This window comes from Limtongia smithiae, assembly GCF_038497785.1.
Source record: "Limtongia smithiae strain NRRL Y-17922 unplaced genomic scaffold V1518scaffold_10, whole genome shotgun sequence".
Classification (NCBI taxonomy): Eukaryota; Fungi; Ascomycota; class Lipomycetes; order Lipomycetales; family Lipomycetaceae; genus Limtongia; species Limtongia smithiae.
Window position 1 is genome coordinate 378,002 of NW_027117631.1, and position 19,326 is coordinate 397,327.

Sequence of the window (19,326 nt, forward strand, 5' to 3'; positions counted from 1 at the left end):
AGTTGAGAGTGGAGGCCAAAGTCCCAACCGTTCATCTTATCTGGTCCATCATCTCCTACACCCGCTGTCTCCAACCTCCCCACGCGCAAGTCTTTCTTCCTAGCTCTTGCAAGATCCATCACTCACTGCATGGGCGCAGCATTTCCACCGCGCATGCACCGAGATGGGTAATCAGATTTCCCAGGCCTCGCCGACCGCGGCCCCGGCAGTCGGCATCGACTCGTATGTCGACGAACTGGGCAATATCCAGTATGACAAGACGTGCGGATCTGCGCGATTCATGAAGACCGTGCGTGGACGGCACAAAGACGGGCTGGTGATTGTCAAGATTTTTATAAAGCCGCTGGCGAATCTATCGCTGCGGACGTATCAGCGTGGGTTGAAAGGTACACTGTGCGAACCAGAGAATCACGGACGGGGATGTCGCTAATATGTATGCGTGTGTATAGACGAATTAAGAATTCTGAACGACATATCACATGCGCTGCCGTACAGCAGAATCGTGGAGACCGAGCGAGCGGGATACCTCGTGCGACAGTATTTCGGTAGCATACTATACGATCGCGTCAGGTACGTACCCCCAGCGATTGCTCAAGATATGCAATGCTAATACCTAATCCGCAGCATACGTCCATTTCTCGAAAATATCGAGAAACGATGGATCGCGTTCCAACTACTCACAGGCCTCGCAAAGTGCCATCGCGCGGGGATTCATCACGGCGACATCAAGACCGAGAACATCGTCGTGACATCCTGGAACTGGGTGTACCTCACCGACTTCGCCTCGTTCAAGCCCACATTTCTGCCCGAAGACGACCCATCTGATTTCTCGTTCTTCTTTGATACCTCCCAGAGGCGATTGTGCTACATTGCGCCGGAGCGGTTTTACAGGCGAGGAGAGCGGAAGAGGGGAAAGCTGACTGACAAGATGGATATTTTCAGTCTTGGGTGAGTTTCTGCGGGTAGATATTGTGCTGCGAGGAATCCTAACAGCGGTTAGATGCGTGATCGCGGAACTCTTCCTCGAGGGTGCGCCAATATTCACGCTGTCGCAACTATTCGGCTTCCGCAAGGGATTGTATACACCAGAGCTGTCTAAGATAGACGACGAGGACGTTCGAGTATGTATCATTTGCAGTGCAGTCCATTGCTATGGCATTGGCTAATGGTCCTAGTCACTCGTGAAACATATGATCAGCCTTGAACCGAATGATCGGCATACCGCAGATGTCTACCTCGAAGAATGGTCCGTGAAAGCAATTCCTACGTCGAAGGCAGATGGCTAATTTGAACAGGAAGGACAAAGTCTTCCCGGCGTACTTCTACAGCTTCTTGCACGAGTACGTACAAAACATCACAGAACCCAGCGTGGTCACATTCGGGGTGCGGTCGGAGAAGCAGCAATGGCTCGAATCGGATAGACGGATAGAACAGATCTACATGGATTTCGACAAAATTGCGTTTTTCCTCAAATTCGACACGCAGCAAATCGTGGCGAACAGTAACAAGCACGCCGACGTTGCCCTAGGCAAAGAAGCGATCCCGGTGTATCTTGATATTCCGCATTACCATACACGGATGGAGGTCGCGTCACGTAAGCCGCCGGAGGATTGCGGCGCGTTGATTTTTTTGTCGATCATCGCCTCCGCGGTGCGGAACACAGTCAGTGCGCCGAAGAGGATGTGTGCGTGTGATTTGATTCTCGCGATAGGCGAGCAGCTACCGGATGATGCCAAACTAGATCGGTGTCTTCCGTATCTTGTTGTACTTCTCTCCGACGAGGTTATTGGGGTGCAAGTTGCCGCGCTAAGATCGATGACTCAGCTGCTCTCACTTGTGACTACGATCAGCCCTGTCAACGAGAACATCTTTCTGGAGTACATCCTGCCACGACTGCAGCGGATAATCATGAGCAAAGACGAATATGTCCGCGCGAATTACGCTGCGTTGATCGCGACACTAGCCGAGACCTCGCTAAAGTATCTCGACATGGTTCTCATGGCCCGCGACGAAGACTGGTGGCCTACGTTCAAAAAGTTCCGCAAAGAATTGGTTGAGTCGTTTCAAGATCACGCGGTGTTTCTACTCCGCGATTCTAGTCCTGCGGTAAAGCGGTCGCTGCTGCGGTCGATATCGCCGCTGTGCGCCTTTTTCGGGACGCAGAAGACGAATGACGTCATTCTAAGCCATCTTATTACGTATCTGAACGACAAGGACGCGTTGCTACGTGGTGCTTTTTTTGACGGAATTATCGGGCTCGCCACGTTTGTGGGGGGCAATAGCTTCGAGGAATATATTATGCCTCTGATGGTGCAAGCTCTAGCTGGTAAGAAGTGCGGTTGAACGAGATTGAATCAAGCTAATGAGTTACAGATACTGAGGAATTCGTGATCGAAAAGGTGCTCTTTGCGTTCACAAGTCTAGCAGAGCTCGGTCTGATCAAACGGCCAAATCTTTGGGACCTGATCAAAATCACGATCCGGTTCTCGATGCATCCGAATCTGTGGATCCGGCAAGGCGTATTTTCCTTCATCTCCGCGTCGGCGCGGTTTTTGTCTCCCGCCGATATCTTCAGCGTGGTGCGTCCTATTGTGCGACCATTTTTGAAGTGCGATATCCTAGAGTACTCAGAAGTCATGATGATGGACTTCGCGCGCGAGCCGCTGAGCAGGGGCGTGTACAACGAAGTGGTGAAGTGGGCGTCGGAGTCGAAGGATTCGAATTTCTGGCAGCCGGCGCGAGAGCAACGGATGTCAGACATCATGCCGTTGTTTGACCGCACGTACTCCATAATGGCGTCGTTGCATAACTTGTCGATGACGAAGCCGGCGTCTGAGGACGCGGAATATGCCGAAAATTTTGTGCGGACCCCAGAGGACCAGGATTGGTTGAAGAAGCTAGCGGACCTGGGGTTTAGACCAGCGGATCTGTGGAAGCTTGGTGCTCTGCGGGAACATATTTGGCGAATTGCGAAGGCAAGCGCGAGCAACAACAAGATCAACTCGAACAGACGCGGCGGTGCCCCGCAGCAACAACAACAATCAGACAACCCAGAGCTCGATTCGGTGATCAAAGTCGTCCCACTAGGCGTGACGGTTGCCACATACTTCTTCGAAGAGCCACAGCGCAAGTCTGTTCCATTGCGCCCAGCACGAACTGATTCGTTGCGACAAAATGGCGCGACGCATGCGCGGCTCGAGAAGGTTACAAAGACGATTGGACGGCCACTGCGCACGTCGAATGCGCCGCTTATGGTGCCACCGTACTGGTTAAATGGAGTTCAAGGCTCGCCGCGCACGATGGCGCCCGTCCATGCTATCGGCCCCGCGATACCGCCGTCAGCATCAACGGTCTTCATGGCGGGACCCACAAGGGTGTCGACGAATGATACACAGGCTTCGGCGACTGCGACGACGAGCGATGGCGGTAGTGCGCCGGATACGCAGCGGACGTATGATAACGACGACTCTGCGGTCGCCGAGCGCGACCAGCGGGATCGTCGCGGGTCGACTACACGCCACGAGCTACGTCGGCGTGCGAGTTTCGCCGCATTCATCAACAAGGAAAGCAGCACTCACAACACCAGCACCATCAATGGGAGCAGCAAACCGGAGGAAATACCAGGCAAGGCTGCTCCAGATGTGAGCGCGAGCTCGATTACCGCATACGGCCAATTCGGTGCACTTGAAGGGAGCGACAGCAGCAGCAACGAGAACTACGGCGCGTTGCCGGCATCAGCGGCGATGGCTGTGACGTCGGCTACGCGCGCTGAGTTGGCGAGTAAAGCGAGAATACAGAATGGGCATGATGGTGGGGAGGACGAGGAGACGTTGGCGGGCGAAGGGGAGGCGTATAGGAAGCACTCGTACACGGGGGATGATCCGTATATACTGAACCTGTTGGATATTGTGTATTCCGAGCGCATTAACGGTAGTTATTAGTGGTTAAAGGATTGTCCAGAATCATTAAGTATAGGCTGGTGGAGAGGGTACTGTACGAGGGCACGTGACGAGGATATGAAGTGCGTGTCCGAGGATGACTACTCCCGTCATGAGCGATCGTCCCGACGGTGAATGTGTTTTATGAACGGGAACTACAACTTCACTGGGACACGACGCAACTGTTTCCGCTACTGGTGCACTGACACAGACCGCGATCAGTTGCACAGAGGACGCGAGGCGAGGCGACTGATGATGGTAGATATCCCGGAGCTGATGCCAGCGGAGACGAGCGGAGGGATGAAGAACATCTCAAACCGGACCGCGTCGACGGTGACGCGGCAGGCGGACACGTTGTTGGTCGCACAGTTTGGTGAGCACGCGGGCGCCACGGTGAATCGGGTCGTGGTGTCGCCGGATCGTGCATTCTTCGCAACTGCGGCGGATGATGGTACAGTGAAGGTGTGGGACATCATGCAGATGGAAGCGGTGGTCACGAGTCGTGCGCGGCAAACATATCATCATGCTGCAGGAAGCAAAGTGCGCGCGCTATGTATGATTGAGAATTCGCACTGCTTCGCGAGCGGGGCGACTGACGGTTCGATTCACATCGTGCTAGTGGAGTACTACATGCCGACCTCGGCCACGGGGCAAGCTATCGGTCCACCGCGATACGGCGATCTGATAAAGCTGCGGGGGCTACATTTAGGCCCTGAGAACGGAGGGGCAGAAGGCGAGTACGCGGTGTGGCTAGAGCACGTCAAGATCGACTCGCGCTCAACCTTGATCGTGGCGACCTCCGCGTCGCGAATACTGGGGATCAACCTACGCGAAGGCGCGCGCGAGCGCGTATTTGAACTGCATAACCCTGCGCATCACGGCCCGCTGACGTGTTTATGCGTGGACCGGACGCGCTCGTGGATCGCGGTCGGTACGATGCGGGGCATTGTCGACGTGTGGAATATTAAGTACCAGGTGCGCTTAAAGGCTTGGGGCATGCAGGCTAGCACGCCAATATATCGGATCGCGGTACACCCGCGGCCGAACGCACCGCCGACGAATATCTACATTGCGGGCGGCTCCTGTGCGAACGGGAACGAGGTGACCATGTGGGACGTGGAGAAGTCGCTGTGCAAGGAGGTGTACAAAGTGACCATTGTCGATGTTGCCCAAGGCAAGGGAGGAACACTCACGCCGGTGAAAACAATGCGGTATGAACCTGTATTGGTGGACGAGGAGCCGCCGGAGGCGTGGTTGAGCCGGTTTGCGAATGATCCAGTACAATTACTGGAGCGAACCGATACGAGTGTGACGCGGGGGATGCGGACAATGTTTAGTCCGCTATTGGGATTGCCGATTGTGTATGTATAGCCTTATAGGGCGGAGTTTGGGATAAGGTCGGGTCAATGGATTGTCATACAACGAAGTCGCCTGGACGAAGCCCTTGCGGAGGGCTGCAAAGTAGAGCCCTAGAACTAGGACTCTTGGAAGACGACAGCGTTACCCTACGTAACCTTTGCGGGACCCGCGAGACTTTTAAGATCTAGATAAGATAGGGTTTCGGAAGTCGTAGGACCCTGAGTTCCGTCGTAATCGCTGCATTCTATGTACAGTCTATATCTCCAGTCTAGCTCTCTAGTAGTACTTGCCCTTGAGCTCCGGGGCAAAGGCGTAGCCAAGATATCCCTCCTTCGCCTTTGCGGTGTAGAAGGTGTCTCTGTCGTAGGGGACGAGGGGCAAGCCCTCTTTGATGCGCGCGACGAGGTCCGGGTTGGGGATGAATGCGCGGCCGAAGGCGACGAGGGAGTTGGGGTGGGAGTCGGCGTAGGCCTTAGCGGATTCAGGAGTGAAGCCACCGGCGGCAATCCAAGGCCCGCTCCAGAGGGCATGGTAGACGTCGGTGGTCTCGTTTGCGGCGGCAGTGCGGTCCGAGCCGCCGGAGACGCGGGGCTCGACAAAGTGGATATAGGCGAGCTTGGGGTGGGTCTTCTCGAGGGTGGAGACAATGTAGGAGAACGTCGGGAAGGGGTCGTCCATCTTCATGGACTGGAACTGGGAGAAGGGCGAGAGACGAATGGCGGTCTTGTCCTCGCCAATGGCGGCAGCAACCTTGTCGACAATCTCGAGGGCGAAGCGCGCACGGTTCTCGACGGAACCACCGTAAGCGTCGGTGCGCTTGTTGGAGACATCCTGAATAAACTGGTCGACGAGGTAGCCGTGGGCGCCGTGAACCTCGACGCCGTCGAAGCCTGCGGCGATGGCGTTCTTGGCAGCGGCGACGAAGTCGCTCTCGACAGCCGCGATGTCGTCAAGAGACATTTCCTCCGGGACGGGGTAGGGATTCTCCTGGACGGTGGAGGCGGAGATCACACGGGACACAATGTTGCCGGGGTTAACACGGCCGAGAGCCCAGAGCTGGACGAATATGACACCACCTTTGGCGTGGACGGCATCGGTGACCTTCTTCCAGGCGGCGACCTGGCCGGCGGAGTAGAGGCCGGGCGTGTTTGCGTACCCGCCGAGGGCGACGGAGGAGTCGGTAGCCTCGGCGATGAGGAGTGTGCCGGGGACAATAGCACGTTCGGCGTAGTACTCGGGGGCGAGGTCTGCGTTCGGGGCGTGGTCGTCGTCGTTGCGGAAGCGGGTAAGGGGCGCAAGGACGACTCTGTTGGAGAGGGTCGCGCCGCCGACGGAGATGGGCTCGAAGAGGGCAGACATTGGTAATGGGGCAAGAGGTTGGCGGTGGAATTGGTGACGGTGTGGAGTTCTACGGAGGGCTTAAGTGCGAAGGTCGAGAAGTGGAAGAAGCCGGGCGAATCGCGCTATATGTAAGCACGGGCGATAATGGCGATTACTAATATATCTGAGATAGCAAGTGTTAGAAGTATTAGTAATCCACTTAAGCTCGTGCAAGCTGCCTCCGGTCTCACGCCGGCGTTTAGGGTTCTCACTAGCGCCAGAGCTAGGCTTAAAGTGGCAGGGTACTCCGCTACACTGGGGACGGGAGTACGTGACTCTGCATCTTCCAGACTATACATCGCTGTACTCTGGTCCCCGCGACAGGCCACGAAGAGTCACAGCGATACCGCTTCGGGCGCTTGTGCTCTTCTTCCGCTTCTCCATCGCCACTTCTCCTCCGCACTCTTCACCACCTCCACACTAACCGCACACAATGGCCCCCCCGCCGTCGCCCTCCTTCACCTCCGTGCTCACCGCCACCGAGTCTGTGTCCTCCGCGGGACCCTCTGTGGCCCCCGCGCGCGGCGCCGTCGTCTCCGCAATCCCCACGCGCACCCCCCGCAAGGCCATCCACATCGACACAATCAACCAGCATCTGCGGCAAGCCGACTACGCCGTCCGCGGCCGCCTTGCCATCCGCGCCGAGGAGCTTCGCGTGCGCCTCGACGCAGGTGATACGACGCTGCCCTTCCGCGAAATCGTCAACGCTAACATCGGCAACCCCCAGGCCATGGACCAGAAACCAATCACGTTCTACCGCCAGGTGCTCTCCCTTGTTCAGTACCCTCAGCTCCTCGACTCCGAGTATGCAGACCGCATCTTTCCCCCCGACGCGCTCGCCCGCGCCCGCTTGCTCCTCCGCGAAATCGGCTCTGTCGGTGCGTACTCCCAGAGCCAGGGAGTGCCCTACATCCGCCAGTCCATCGCAAACTTCATCGCTGCCCGAGACGGCTTCCCTGCCGACCCCGCCTCAATCTTTCTCGCCGGTGGTGCTTCCTCCGCCGTCTCCTCTCTCTTCACCACCATCTGCAACGGCCCCTCCACCGGCGTCATGATACCTGTCCCGCAGTACCCGCTCTACTCCGCAACTCTCACCATCGAAAACGCGACCGCCGTGCCATACCTTCTCGACGAGTCCACCCAGTGGGGCACCGACACCGCCTACATCGCCTCGGTCGTGCGCAATACTCTCGCCAGCGGCATCAACCTCAAAGCCATGGTCGTCATCAACCCGTGCAACCCCACCGGCTCCTGCCTCACGCCGTCCCAGATCAAGGAGATCATCAACCTCGCCGCCGAAAACTCGTTCATGATCATCGCCGACGAAGTCTACCAGGCAAATATCTACCAGGGCAAGTTCTTTTCCTTCAAGCAGATGCTGCGTGAGCTCCAGCGCGACTTCCCGGGTGCGTACGACCACGTCGAGCTCGCCTCATTGCACAGCACCAGCAAAGGTATGGTCGGCGAGTGCGGTCAGCGCGGTGGCTACATAGAGCTGCTGGGTCTCGATCCTGCCGTCATCGACGAGCTCTACAAACTCGTCTCCATCTCCCTCTGCCCGGTCGTCACGGGCCAGGTACTTACCGAGCTCATGGTCAACCCACCGCGGGAAGGTGATGCCAGTTACCCATTGTTTAAGGAAGAGTACGACACCATCTACAACCGCCTGAAGGAGCGCGCCGCCAATTTATACGACGCATTCCAGCAAATGGAGGGTGTCTCGTGTCAAAAGCCGATGGTATGGTCTCCCTCTGTCCCTCCTCTCTCTCACCCACTAACTTCTCTAGGGCGCAATGTACCTCTTCCCTACCATCTCTCTCCCCCCAAAAGCCATCGCTGAGGCGCGGAGGCGTGGCGAAGAGCCCGACGAGCTCTACTGTATGCAGCTGCTCAACTCTACCGGCGTGTGCGTCGTGCCTGGCTCCGGCTTTGGTCAGGTCGACGGCTCCTACCACTTCCGCACGACCTTCCTCGCCCCCGGCGACGAGTACGTCAACAAAATTGTCGCATTCCACAAGGAGTTTCTGGAAAAGTACGCATAGGTTTGGGGTACTATCGGCGTGTTGTTTGCGTTTGTTTGTACTATACTGCACGTATCCCTGCTGTATATTCTTGTTCTCATCTCGCTGGCAGTTTTTTTTTCTTTTACTTAGGTGGTCATTTAATTCTTTTGATTGGAGGGGTTATTCTTTATTTGTAGTGATGAGATGACGCAGGACCGCAGACCAAAAAAGTATTGTCTATGACTAGCAGTGTAGCTAGCTTTTGGACTTATGTTAATATATGATTAGTGTAAGGTATCATTTAGAAAGATAGTGCCTTGATTACAGGTTTGCTATGTATGTACAAACGGCGTCCAGTACCGCCATGAAAGGTTACGTTGTGTCTCTTCCGCATTACTCCATCTTCTTGCCGAAGCCGTAGGCCTTCGCTTCCGCTAACCGTCGTCGCTTGACTTCCGTGAATAGAACATGGCGTTTGGCTGTAAACTGTTAGCGCTCGCTGCACGCTCTTCATGCCTCTCCAAACATCGTCGCCGACTTCGTGTAGAAGAAGAGATTAGCGTGGACTCACCTAGCGGATCGTACCGCACCTGCTTCACAGGCAACGCGGTACGTGCAATCATCATGGTCCGGATGTACCCTGTCGCGGCAGAGGACACAAGCTTTATCAATGTCGTGCGGTTCTTGACTGCGCGTATGTTAGTGTTGCACAGAGTATACATTGGTCCCCGATGCAGCTGCCGCAGTCTAGGATATGGCAGCCAAAGGGAACGATAAATTCGAGTAGAATGGAAAATACCTTTTGCCATTGCGTAAATACCTCGACCGTGGCTTCACCGCGATGCTCTTCTCTTCTCGCACAACTCTTGCGATGCTCTCGCAGTCAACGATGCAATCAGTAACGGGTCTCGTACTCCATTTGTTACCACCTTTAGTCGCTCTTAGTCTCGTTCATCGCGCCTACTCAACTGGTCTCTATAGCTGTTCCGCTACAATACAACAATTATCTATACTTTCGGAAAAAGACGGTCTTTTTATGCATGCAAAACAACTAAGCGTAGTAGTAGTAAAAGAGGACTTGGCCTACATTTCTTGCGCGTGCGTTCTCGCTCTCTGCCTCTGTTCTCCCATTCCGCGCGCCTCTTGCTATGTCTCTCACTCCATCGTAGAAATACAAACATTTTGAAGTCCCTTTTGCACCGCGCTTCGCTTATGCGCTTGGCGCCGGTGCTGGAGCAGGCGCGGGTGCAGCGGCTGGCGGTGTGGACGAAGCTGGTGCCGGGGTTGAAGCAGGAGCTGAAGCAGCGGGTGCAGACGTTGTGCTCTCGCCGCTATCGTTCACGGGTGCACCAGACAATGCACTGCCAACAACACCGCCGCCTCGACCGCGCGAGGCGCGCCCACGTGCAATAGTATGACTACCGCCGCTCACCCGCATGCGTCGCCCAGCACCACGCTCGCTAGGTGCGCCAGGTGTGCCTGTCGGCACACCGCTAGCGCTACTGCCTTCGGTGCCTACTTCGCTGCGTTCACGATTCCAAGTCGGCGCTGGTCGCGACATGCCACTAGACGCACCAGCCGCACCAGCCGCGTACGGTCTGCTTGCGCCCGACATCGGTCGCGGCGGGAGATCGTTAATCGGGGTGACCTTGCCCAGCTTCTCCTGATCCACGCGCTGCAACGCAGCCGTCGCATTATCCTGCGTATCAAACAGCACGTACGCGAACCGCTTGCCGGTCTGACCTTTACGGATCTGAATACCCGTGATGTTCGCTTGATCTTCCGGTGTGAAGTTGCTACGCAGCGCCTCCTCGTCCTCGCCGGCGCGGGCGACCCATAGTCCGATGCGACGCTGCGGGTGTTCGCGTGTCGCAGTCGGGCCGGTGGGCAGCGCGGAGGTATCGTCGTTGGCGGTGGGGGGGAGGGTTGTGGATAGCGCAGGACTTGAGGAGCTGGTGATCGCAAGGACATCTGTTGGTGCTTCACGTGCTGCAGCCTCTGTCGATGCGGGCTCGGCTTCAGAAGTTGGTGCAGCTGGCGCTTCGGCGGTAGCTTGAACTGGTAGTGGTGCGGGAGGTGCGGGCGCAGACACTGTTGGCTGCACTGGTGCGGGAGCAATGCCGTTAATGGGTGCCTTTCGTGGCTGCTGCTGTTGTGGCAGCACAGCCTTGCTGCTCGAAATGCCCCTACTCGGCGCCAACGACGACGCCTGAGTACTTGACCCTGGCTTCTTGTACTTGAAGTTAAAGCCTTCGCACTTTGTCTCCAGCCCAATCTTACCGTCGTTCAGATTCAGCACCACGGTGCCGTACGACACGTCGGCCAAGTTGAAGTGCCACAGGTTCCGAAATCCCACATTTGCGGCTTCCTCCTTCTCCCGCCCGCGATCCGTCAGCTGTTGAGATTGGGTAGGCATCTTCATGATCACTGCAAGCGCGTTGTCCATAAGTTGCTTCTGTGTCGGGTTGTTTGCAATCACCGGTTGTACTTCCGCCTTGACCATGTCCCACACATCCATAAACAGCGAACGCGAGTACGCGAGTTTATTCCGGAATGCGTCGTAGCTTGGATTCACTGCGAACTCGTTGTAGCTGCAACCATATCGGAAATGAAGACCACCAGAGATCGAAAAATCAGCCTTCAGACTCAGTGCAAGCTGTGCGAGGATTCCCTCACGCGCGGGTGACGCGTGCGTAATCAGGATCCGCGTTTCGGTCTCATCGAAAGTGCGCGCAGCTGTATCGATCAACTCGCCAATCTGCAGCAACGTCGTCCACGTCGTACCGCCACCACCCGCGATCGTAGTGCGCCCTGAGCCGTTATCAAATAACTTGTGCATCACCAGTGCGCCGCCAAGTCCCAGCAACCGGAGCCGAACACCGCTCTGCGTGTCTATGGTGAATGTGCTATGCTCGTCCACGACGAACATATTCGGCACGCTATACTCGCCCGAGCGAAATCTTTCCAGCACCGAGACATCTTCGCATGCACCGTGTACGGTATACACGGGTACGTCGAGCTTGAGCTCGCCGGAGAGGAACTGTTGCAGCTGGGAGATGGGGCGCGAGGTGAGGTAGTGGCGGAGCGACTGTGGATCAGGCGGAAGAGTGCGTGCATCTAGTAGCGACGAATACTGCGCAACATGGCGAAGGGTCCTAGATAATGATGAGAACTATTTCTATTCGCTATTAAGGGCGAAATACACACTTGTCGGTGATCTTAGGCACGCTGTCCTTGTCGTAGAAGCCGAAATCGCCAGTGTGGATGATATAAGAAGCATTGTGCTCTTTCGCCAGTTGGTTCAGAATGCCCAGATTACCTGTAAACATAGATCAGCATCAACCGGAGCGCGGTGGCGGCGTGATCCGGCCGCAGTCGCCGGCGGCCCGATTCGCAATGGCGGTACACAAACACACCTCGGATGTCGGCCACACACAGAATCCGTTCAGCGATCATGTGCGTCTGATAAGCCGAGCCGTTTGTGCCCTGCAAAAGTAAGTCAGCCAGATCGCGCGCACAAAAGAGGTCCACCGGCAGCGTCATCACTGGTCGGCGCTGAACAGGACGCGTGCAGCCGGCGTGACGCGCTGCAGCCACCACCACCGGCAGTACGGCGGCGACACAACAGGAGAGATTAGCGGCGCGTACCGAAGACATTGTGAGGTGCGGAAGGGCCTGTAAAAGATCGCTGGAAATTGTGGGAAAGGGGGGATGCGCACGAGGAGGCGGAGGCGTAAACTGGCGATGCTGCTGGTGGATTTCTTTCTGCTGTAGAAAGTTCGCGGACGAGGGTTACGAGGGTTGCGGCTAGGGTTTTCCACGTGATACCCCCTGAGTCCGTTTGTCCCTGAGCCTAACCTATTCGCGCAAACGCCATACTTCTCACCCACCCCGTCGCCAGCCTTTTTCGTGTTTCTCCTCAGTGTTGCTCTCTTTTATTCCCCAGTGCAATATCTACTATGGCAGGACTTCCCACCACGTTTAGTGGTAGGTCTTCACACGCATCGCGCTTTCCCACCACTTCCACCACTTCTGCTGACACTGTCCCACAGAGCCTGTCCTCCTTGGTGTCATCGGAGGCACTGGCCTCTACCACCTCGACAGCCTGACTCCCGTCGCCCGTCTCACTATCTCCACGCCTTGGGGTCATCCTTCCTCCCCCATCACCATCTCCCGCACTGCAACAGGTTTTCCCATCGCATTCCTCGCCCGGCATGGCGTGAACCACCAGTTCAACCCCTCCGAGGTCCCCGCCCGAGCCAATATTGCCGCGCTCAAGTCCATTGGAGTCATGGCCATCATCGCTTTCTCCGCCGTCGGCAGTTTACAGGAACATATCCGTCCCCGCGACTTTGTCCTGCCTACTCAGATCATCGATAGAACTAAGGGCATCCGTCCGTCTACCTTCTTCGAGGGCGGCATGGTGGGCCATGTTGGCTTTGGCGATCCTTTCGACGAGAAGCTGGCGACGGTAATTGCGAAGGCTGCACCAGTACTTGAGACCCGTGGCGTCAAGCTCCACACCAAGCAGTCTGTCGGCACTGATCTCACCCTCGTCTGTATGGAAGGTCCTGCTTTCTCCACTCGTGCTGAGAGCCACATGTACCGTAGCTTTGGTGCTTCCGTCATTAATATGTATGTTGTACAATTACCTACTCTAACGCTATCAATTGCTAATGTCCACAGGTCTGCGATTCCAGAGGCCAAGCTCGCGAAAGAGGCCGAGATCTCGTAAGTACTGATGCGTATACCATTGTATTCTCTCTTCTAACTTAAAAGATACCAAATGATCTGCATGTCTACCGACTACGATGCATGGAGAGAAGGCGAGGAGGCCGTAACCGTCGAGACTGTTGTCAGCCACTTGAAGGTGAGCATATCAGACGTCGACATTTTCCACGTGACGGCATCTAACATTTATCTGCAGGCAAACTCTGCCAACGCCAACAGCTTTGCCATTGCTGTCCTCGAACTCCTAGAGGTCGAGATCAAGAACGGCACCGTCGCGACCGACTTACTGGGCTCGATGAGATTCTCCGTGTCCACTGCGCCCGGCCACATATCGCGCGCAATGCTCGAGAAGATGCATTTCTTGCTCCCAAGCTACTGGCCTCTGGACTAGATCTGTAGAAGTCTGCCTTAGATTAGATTGCCTTCCTTGCTCATGTACTGTATTGTTAAGACAACTGCGTTCCCAGAAGGCGACGTGGTTACAGAAATCTACCGCGTGCGGCTCAGTGTGAGCGCGTCTCCGACGCTGCTCATGACGGCCAGCGCAGAGTCCAACCCCGCCTCCTCAATCATTATTTCAGCGGTTGCTGCGTTCATTGTACTCCGATCCGGCATTTCTTTGTAACGGCATTTTACTACTAGTGCTTTCGCTCCCTCTGCGGAACCACTGTCAAGGCTTACCCTCGCCATATTCCACGCCGTTCGATTGTCGCAGAGCTCCCCGTACAGACGCGTCTGATACCCGGTGATATCGACACCTCGGCACTCACTGTCGGTGTACTTTCACCAAGCTTACGTCGTGAATTTGCCAACTAGTTGAATTCGTGCATATTGCTCGAAATTGCGTAGGCGCTGATAAGCACTTGTTCGCTGCTGTCAGCACCTTCTTCCCCGGTTTTGCTTCTTGACACTTCGCGGACATCTTTGTCCTAATTCGCTCTTGCACACACGTTCGCGACCCTTCGCCTCGTGTGTTTTTGTCTGTGCATCGATCAAACAGAGGAACAAGTGCTCAGTCGGGTCCTGTACCTTGTTTGATCCTTCACAGATCTCTTCCCGTACATGTCGCTGTGTTTGTTTAAGTACTACTACCAGGATGATCTGGAGCAGTTCAAACTGGCGCTGGAAGGCGCGGTAGGCGGAAATGTGCACCTCGTCCCGCATTCGCAGAAGCGTGGGGGTGGAGGTTATGCGCAGCAGACGCCGGCGCTCACTATCAAGGATATCAACCGCGCCGACGAGTACGGACGAACTGTGCTGCACTTGGCGTGCACGCATAACAAAGTCGAGTTTGTGCGTTTGCTGCTCGCTGCGCCGGGAATTGACGTGACTACTGCCGACGCGGAGAGTGGGTGGACTCCCCTACATCGAGCGCTGTACAATGGCAACGTCGCGGTCGGTCAATTGCTCATCTCGTTCAGAAAAGAAACCATTCGAGCTAAAGACCGCGAAGGCAATTCGCCGTTTGATGTCTTAAACTCCACGATAGACGGCACTAACCCCGGTTCGCTTGACGTTGCTGTTGGCGGCTCGGAATTGTACACTTTTGGCAGCAACGCGAACCATACTCTAGGTTTCATCGACGGTGACGATAGAGCCAACCCAGAAAGAGTTTACTTTGAACGACCATTGGAGTATCAAAATGAAGCGGCGATCAAGAAGTTCCAAGGTGTACACATCCGCGATGTGCAGATGTCAAAGCTGCACACTGTCGTGTTGACTTCTGACGCAAGGAACAATCTTTACGTCTGCGGTTTTGGAAATAGTGGCCGTCTTGGTTTGAATTCCAGCAACACTCAATTCGTGCTGAAGAATCTCCCACGATTTGGCGATATTCAAATTACTCAGATCGCAGTGAGTCAGGATCATACCCTTGCTGTCGCGGCTAATGGCGAATGCTACTCCTGGGGCTCGAACAAGTGTGGACAGCTTGGTTACTCCATCGAAGTCAAGAAATCACAGGATGAACCGATCCAGCCTATCCCTCGAAAGATTGTCGCGGGCCTAAAGAAAGAGCGGATTATTGGCGTCGCTGCTTCGCGTCTGCATTCAGTTGCATTCAGCGATACAGAGCTCTTCACGTGGGGAAAGAATGTCGGTCAGCTTGGATACGAGGGCCACAATATCGAGTACACCCCCCGGAAGGTATCTTCCCTGACATGTCCCGTCAAATCTGTTGCCGCGATTGACAATGCCACCATCTGCTTGCTTGAGAACAACGACGTCATTGTCTACATCAACAATGGTTACTTCAAAGTATTCTTCCCTCTCGAACGGTTTGCAGACAAATTTTCCGTGTTCCGGCCCAGGGCGCTGTATTCTAAGAACACGATCGTCAAGATTGTCGCCGGCGGCCATACCGTCCTCGCATTGAGTTCGCTTGGCGACGTTTTTAGTTTTCAGCTCGACGGCAAAGGCATTGATAACGCCAAACCCGGATCGCTGTCAAAGCTCGTCAAGCCGCAGAACGTGTGGTCGCTCAAGCGCAAGCATTTGGCTGTTCGCGACTTGGATGTTGGACAGGACGGCTCGGTAATTATTTGCACTGAGGCTGGTAGTGTGTGGCAAAAAGTGCGTCGTCCGAAGAACAAAGATTCGCATGGAAATATCTCAGAGTTCAAGTTTTCGCGGATTCCGTATCTTACGAGGGCGGTCTCGGTTCGAAGCAACAAGTTTGGTGCGTATGCGGCTATCAGAAGCGATTCAACGCTCCCGCAGATTGACGTGAGTGAGGGTAATTTGTCCGACGATATCGAGGGATACATTTCATTCGTTGATTACACGTCTGACATTGACAACGACGATGGCACAGATTCAGTTGTTTCTGAAGGTGACGAGCGAACGGCCGCTTCCAGACTTCCGAGTACTTACATCAGTACTCTCAAGCTTCTGCAGGACGAAGAATTACCTGAGTTGCTTCAGGAGCGACTGCATGATCTCGAACTCGAAGGTGGACGAGGGTATGACATCTGGCTGACGTCGCATGAGAATGAGAACATTTTGATTCCGGCTCACAAGATTATCATTGCGTCGCGCAGTGCTGTCTTGATGAGTCTGATTTCAGATTCACGGAGTCTTGTTGAGGGGATCACTGTGTCTACTAATGGAGACAAGATGGTGCTTATGTTTGAGAACACTGGACTTTTGGCGGTGCTGTCGTTTATCTACTTTGCTTACATGGACTACCTCTTACCGATCTGGGATGGCGTTCAACGTGGCTCTCGACATGGAAAAAAGCTACTTGCCGCCAAGCAGGAGCTCATTACCCTCTCTGGCGTTCTGCAGATGAAATCGTTGACACTAGCGGTGTATCTGCTACAACGACCTGTTGTCACTCTACCGACGGATATTTTGAATGCAGTTCAAGACCCGCGCGCACAAGCGTGGAGCGATCTCACTATCAAACTCGAAGACTGCGATGTGCGCTGCTATGCAGTGATTTTGGCAGCTCGTTCCGAATTTTTCGAGACCCTCACCGCGGCGCGATGGACTGCTATTCCGCAATCTAATTTTACGATCAATGATGCCGCTACATCTTCGCAGGACCGTACTGTCGATATGAAGCACGTGCGGTATGACGTGTTTAAAATCATTCTGCAGTTTATGTACGGCCAGGATGATTGCTTTAGTCTATTCGCGGACGTCCAGGCCGAGAGCTTGTCGGAGTTTTTGGAATTTGTGCTCGAAGTTTTGTCGGTGGCGAATGAGTTGCTGTTGGATCGACTGACGCAGAAGTGTCAGGAGCTGCTCCGTACTTATGGTATGTGTTCTGAGTCAACTGTGTGTGCGTATTCTAACTGTGATGTTAGTGGATATGCGGAATGCGGCCAGCCTATTAATGGAAGCGGATTTCTATTCTGCCGATGGACTGAAAAAGTCTATGTTGGATTACATGTCGCTAAACATCGAGTGCATGCTAGAGAATGGGTATGAATTTCAGGTTTTGGGCTCTTCACTTTGCGCTAATGAGATGCAGACTTCTAAACGCACTTAGCGAGTCTCTTCTTGACGATTTGGAAGCAATGATCCGCGTGAAACAACAGGAAAAATTGCCGATCAGCAAATCCGGCGTGATGCTAGAACTACTCGAAGCGCGCAATCCGTCCTTGACGGAAGCACGGCGGAGGGAGAAGGATAGAATTGTGCAAAACTTCTCCTCCTCGTCGCTACCGTCGAGCTACGGCTCCTTGCCACGCTCATTCATGGGATCTTCCTCACTTGGCTTTTCATTCGACCGAGCCACGCCGGAGGGAGCACCCGGAAAATCAGGACATAATCACCATAACCGCCGCAAGCGCCGTGAATCCCGCGAGGCGGCGGTGAACGCGAGTCCGATCATGCGACCGACGAGCAGCGGTCCCGGCGGCTCGGATTTTATTTTCGATATGGAAGACGAACTTGAAATTGATTGGCAAGTCGTGAAGGGCAAACACGTCAAAGCCGCCGCTGTTGGTGCGCCAGCACTATCCTCGTCGCCAGCGCCGAATGCGGACGCAATCGCGGGCAGATCTTTGTCGTCCTCGTTTAAGGACGGGGCGTATCCGTGGATGGTCAGTAGTCCCGCGTCAAATTTCTCGGCCTCGCCAGCGACCATTACGAGCAGTCCGTTTCTAGGAAAACCGGAGGGTGCGACGCCATGGGCGACCATGTCGGCGAGCAAAGCCGCGCCGATCGATTTCAAGTCCTTAATTTCCGAGCAGGTGAAGCCTAGCTCAAGTCATGTTTCGGGAATTTCTCTTGGTCTAAGACAGCGCAGCTGGAATGAACTTGCGGGAAGTTCAACGCCCACCAAGAGCACAGTTTCAACCGCCACCACTGCTGCAGCTGCCGCTGCTGCGCCGACGCAGACGTTGAATTTCGACGAGCTTAGCAAGGTACCCCAAAAGGAACGCAAAAAGCGCCATCAGGAATCTACCGCCGCTGCCGCGCTTATGTCCTCTACAGCACGATCATCATCATCACCGTGGCAAACAACTACAAAGGATGCGCGTCCGAAATCGTCAATCGCGAAACTCCCTGCCGCCGGCGACGGCGCGTCGGCAGATAGTTTTCATGCGCTACAATCCGCGTTATTTGCGTATCCTAATGGACCACATACCTCTTTTGCAAGTACTGCGGCGAAGAATATCAGCGGACCGCCCGGCGTTGTGCGGAGGTCATCGTCGACTGCAGTGACGCCGGTGGTGTTGGCTTCTGGGAATTCGTCTGTCAATCATTCCGGCAAATCCTCGCCTGCACCGGGCGCGTCAGCGAGCACCACCGCGCCATCGTTCTCACGCTCATCCCCCGCCGTCCGCGACTCACCATCCCCGTCCTCATCAACACCCCGCACCACCCCACGCCACCAATCGCAATTACAACAATCCGCCCATTCAGACTCTGCCTCGGTGCTCCAACTCTCCCTCGCCGATATCATCGAGCAACAACGTATTGAGCAAGAAATTGCTGTCACGAGAAGCCAACCCAAAAAGAGCTTCAAAGAACTTGCCGCGGAGGAAGAGTTTGCGCTCTGGTGGGCCGCAGAGAGTGATCGCGTGCAGAAGGAGGCTAAACGACAGGAGGAACTCGCGAAGAAGACTGCTATTGCGGATGAGCGGCACGAGAGTAAAAGAGGTGGTAGGGGCAGTAGTGGAGGACGTCGTGGCGGTGCCGGCGCCGGCGGAAGAGGTGGATTTCAGCATCGTGGAAAGGGGAATGGCAGTAGTGTTGGAGTAGACATGGGGACTCCTCGCTCACCGGTGTCTACTGCAGCGCAGGAGCATACTCCCTCGATGCGTAAATAGTTGATTTCCTTGGTGGTGATTCGTATATCGTTCTAGGTCTCTTGTCTTTATGTATTATAAATCGGCGTTCGGGTACTAGTTTGACAAATCTATGATGTCTTGTTTTGGCAACCATGCACCAACCAGCAGCGG

General features: G+C 55.0%; 7 protein-coding genes across 7 annotated transcripts; 4 read left to right on the forward strand and 3 right to left on the reverse strand.

Moving 5' to 3' along the window:
* Position 1: 1 nt before the first annotated feature.
* V1518DRAFT_386358 (uncharacterized protein) lies at positions 2-5,364 on the forward strand. Its single transcript, XM_066901703.1, has 9 exons — positions 2-386; positions 450-570; positions 625-948; positions 1,001-1,121; positions 1,176-1,246; positions 1,296-2,326; positions 2,368-3,780; positions 3,844-3,933; positions 4,201-5,364. Exons 1-9 carry the CDS (start codon positions 164-166, stop codon positions 5,307-5,309), a joined length of 4,503 nt encoding a protein of 1,500 aa, XP_066758195.1. The 5' UTR covers positions 2-163; the 3' UTR covers positions 5,310-5,364.
* Positions 5,365-5,442: 78 nt separating this feature from the next.
* Positions 5,443-6,753, reverse strand: V1518DRAFT_420461 (uncharacterized protein). The gene has a single exon (XM_066904998.1). The coding sequence runs from the start codon at positions 6,654-6,656 to the stop codon at positions 5,574-5,576; it is 1,083 nt and encodes a 360-aa protein (XP_066758196.1). The 5' UTR covers positions 6,657-6,753; the 3' UTR covers positions 5,443-5,573.
* Positions 6,754-7,110: 357 nt separating this feature from the next.
* Positions 7,111-9,058, forward strand: V1518DRAFT_445439 (pyridoxal phosphate-dependent transferase; the record flags this gene model as incomplete). The annotated part of the gene is made up of 2 exons (XM_066906462.1): positions 7,111-8,415; positions 8,465-9,058. 2 exons carry the CDS (start codon positions 7,111-7,113, stop codon positions 8,717-8,719), a joined length of 1,560 nt encoding a protein of 519 aa, XP_066758197.1. The 3' UTR covers positions 8,720-9,058.
* V1518DRAFT_420464 (mitochondrial 54S ribosomal protein bL33m) lies at positions 8,843-9,591 on the reverse strand. Its single transcript, XM_066904999.1, has 3 exons — positions 9,480-9,591; positions 9,252-9,368; positions 8,843-9,159 (listed from the first exon to the last, which is right to left on the reverse strand). The coding sequence occupies exons 1-3, from the start codon at positions 9,487-9,489 to the stop codon at positions 9,074-9,076; spliced, it is 213 nt and encodes a 70-aa protein (XP_066758198.1). The 5' UTR covers positions 9,490-9,591; the 3' UTR covers positions 8,843-9,073.
* Positions 9,592-12,432, reverse strand: V1518DRAFT_420467 (uncharacterized protein). The gene is made up of 4 exons (XM_066905000.1): positions 12,329-12,432; positions 12,097-12,166; positions 11,888-11,999; positions 9,592-11,835 (listed from the first exon to the last, which is right to left on the reverse strand). The coding sequence occupies exons 1-4, from the start codon at positions 12,335-12,337 to the stop codon at positions 9,891-9,893; spliced, it is 2,136 nt and encodes a 711-aa protein (XP_066758199.1). The 5' UTR covers positions 12,338-12,432; the 3' UTR covers positions 9,592-9,890.
* A 207-nt stretch (positions 12,433-12,639) lies between these two features.
* V1518DRAFT_438757 (nucleoside phosphorylase domain-containing protein) lies at positions 12,640-13,802 on the forward strand (the record flags this gene model as incomplete). Its single annotated transcript, XM_066906377.1, has 5 exons — positions 12,640-12,667; positions 12,733-13,315; positions 13,367-13,411; positions 13,460-13,550; positions 13,608-13,802. 5 exons carry the CDS (start codon positions 12,640-12,642, stop codon positions 13,800-13,802), a joined length of 942 nt encoding a protein of 313 aa, XP_066758200.1.
* Positions 13,803-14,473: 671 nt separating this feature from the next.
* On the forward strand, positions 14,474-19,194 carry V1518DRAFT_376065 (uncharacterized protein; the record flags this gene model as incomplete). The annotated part of the gene is made up of 3 exons (XM_066901529.1): positions 14,474-17,171; positions 17,221-17,338; positions 17,388-19,194. 3 exons carry the CDS (start codon positions 14,474-14,476, stop codon positions 19,192-19,194), a joined length of 4,623 nt encoding a protein of 1,540 aa, XP_066758201.1.
* Positions 19,195-19,326: the final 132 nt, after the last annotated feature.

Coding starts and splice junctions, on each gene's coding strand:
- V1518DRAFT_386358 (XM_066901703.1), top strand. CDS start 164: ATGGGTAATCAGATTTCCCAGGCCTCGCCGACCGCGGCCCCGGCAGTC. Junction 571..624: donor ATACTATACGATCGCGTCAG/GTACGTACCCCC, acceptor CCTAATCCGCAG/CATACGTCCATTTCTCGAAA. Junction 2,327..2,367: donor GATGGTGCAAGCTCTAGCTG/GTAAGAAGTGCG, acceptor CAAGCTAATGAG/TTACAGATACTGAGGAATTC.
- V1518DRAFT_420464 (XM_066904999.1), bottom strand. Junction 9,160..9,251: donor GGTGCGGTACGATCCGCTAG/GTGAGTCCACGC, acceptor AACAGTTTACAG/CCAAACGCCATGTTCTATTC.
- V1518DRAFT_420461 (XM_066904998.1), bottom strand. CDS start 6,656: ATGTCTGCCCTCTTCGAGCCCATCTCCGTCGGCGGCGCGACCCTCTCC.
- V1518DRAFT_420467 (XM_066905000.1), bottom strand. Junction 12,000..12,096: donor GTGTGTGGCCGACATCCGAG/GTGTGTTTGTGT, acceptor CTATGTTTACAG/GTAATCTGGGCATTCTGAAC. Junction 11,836..11,887: donor GTGCCTAAGATCACCGACAA/GTGTGTATTTCG, acceptor ATCATTATCTAG/GACCCTTCGCCATGTTGCGC.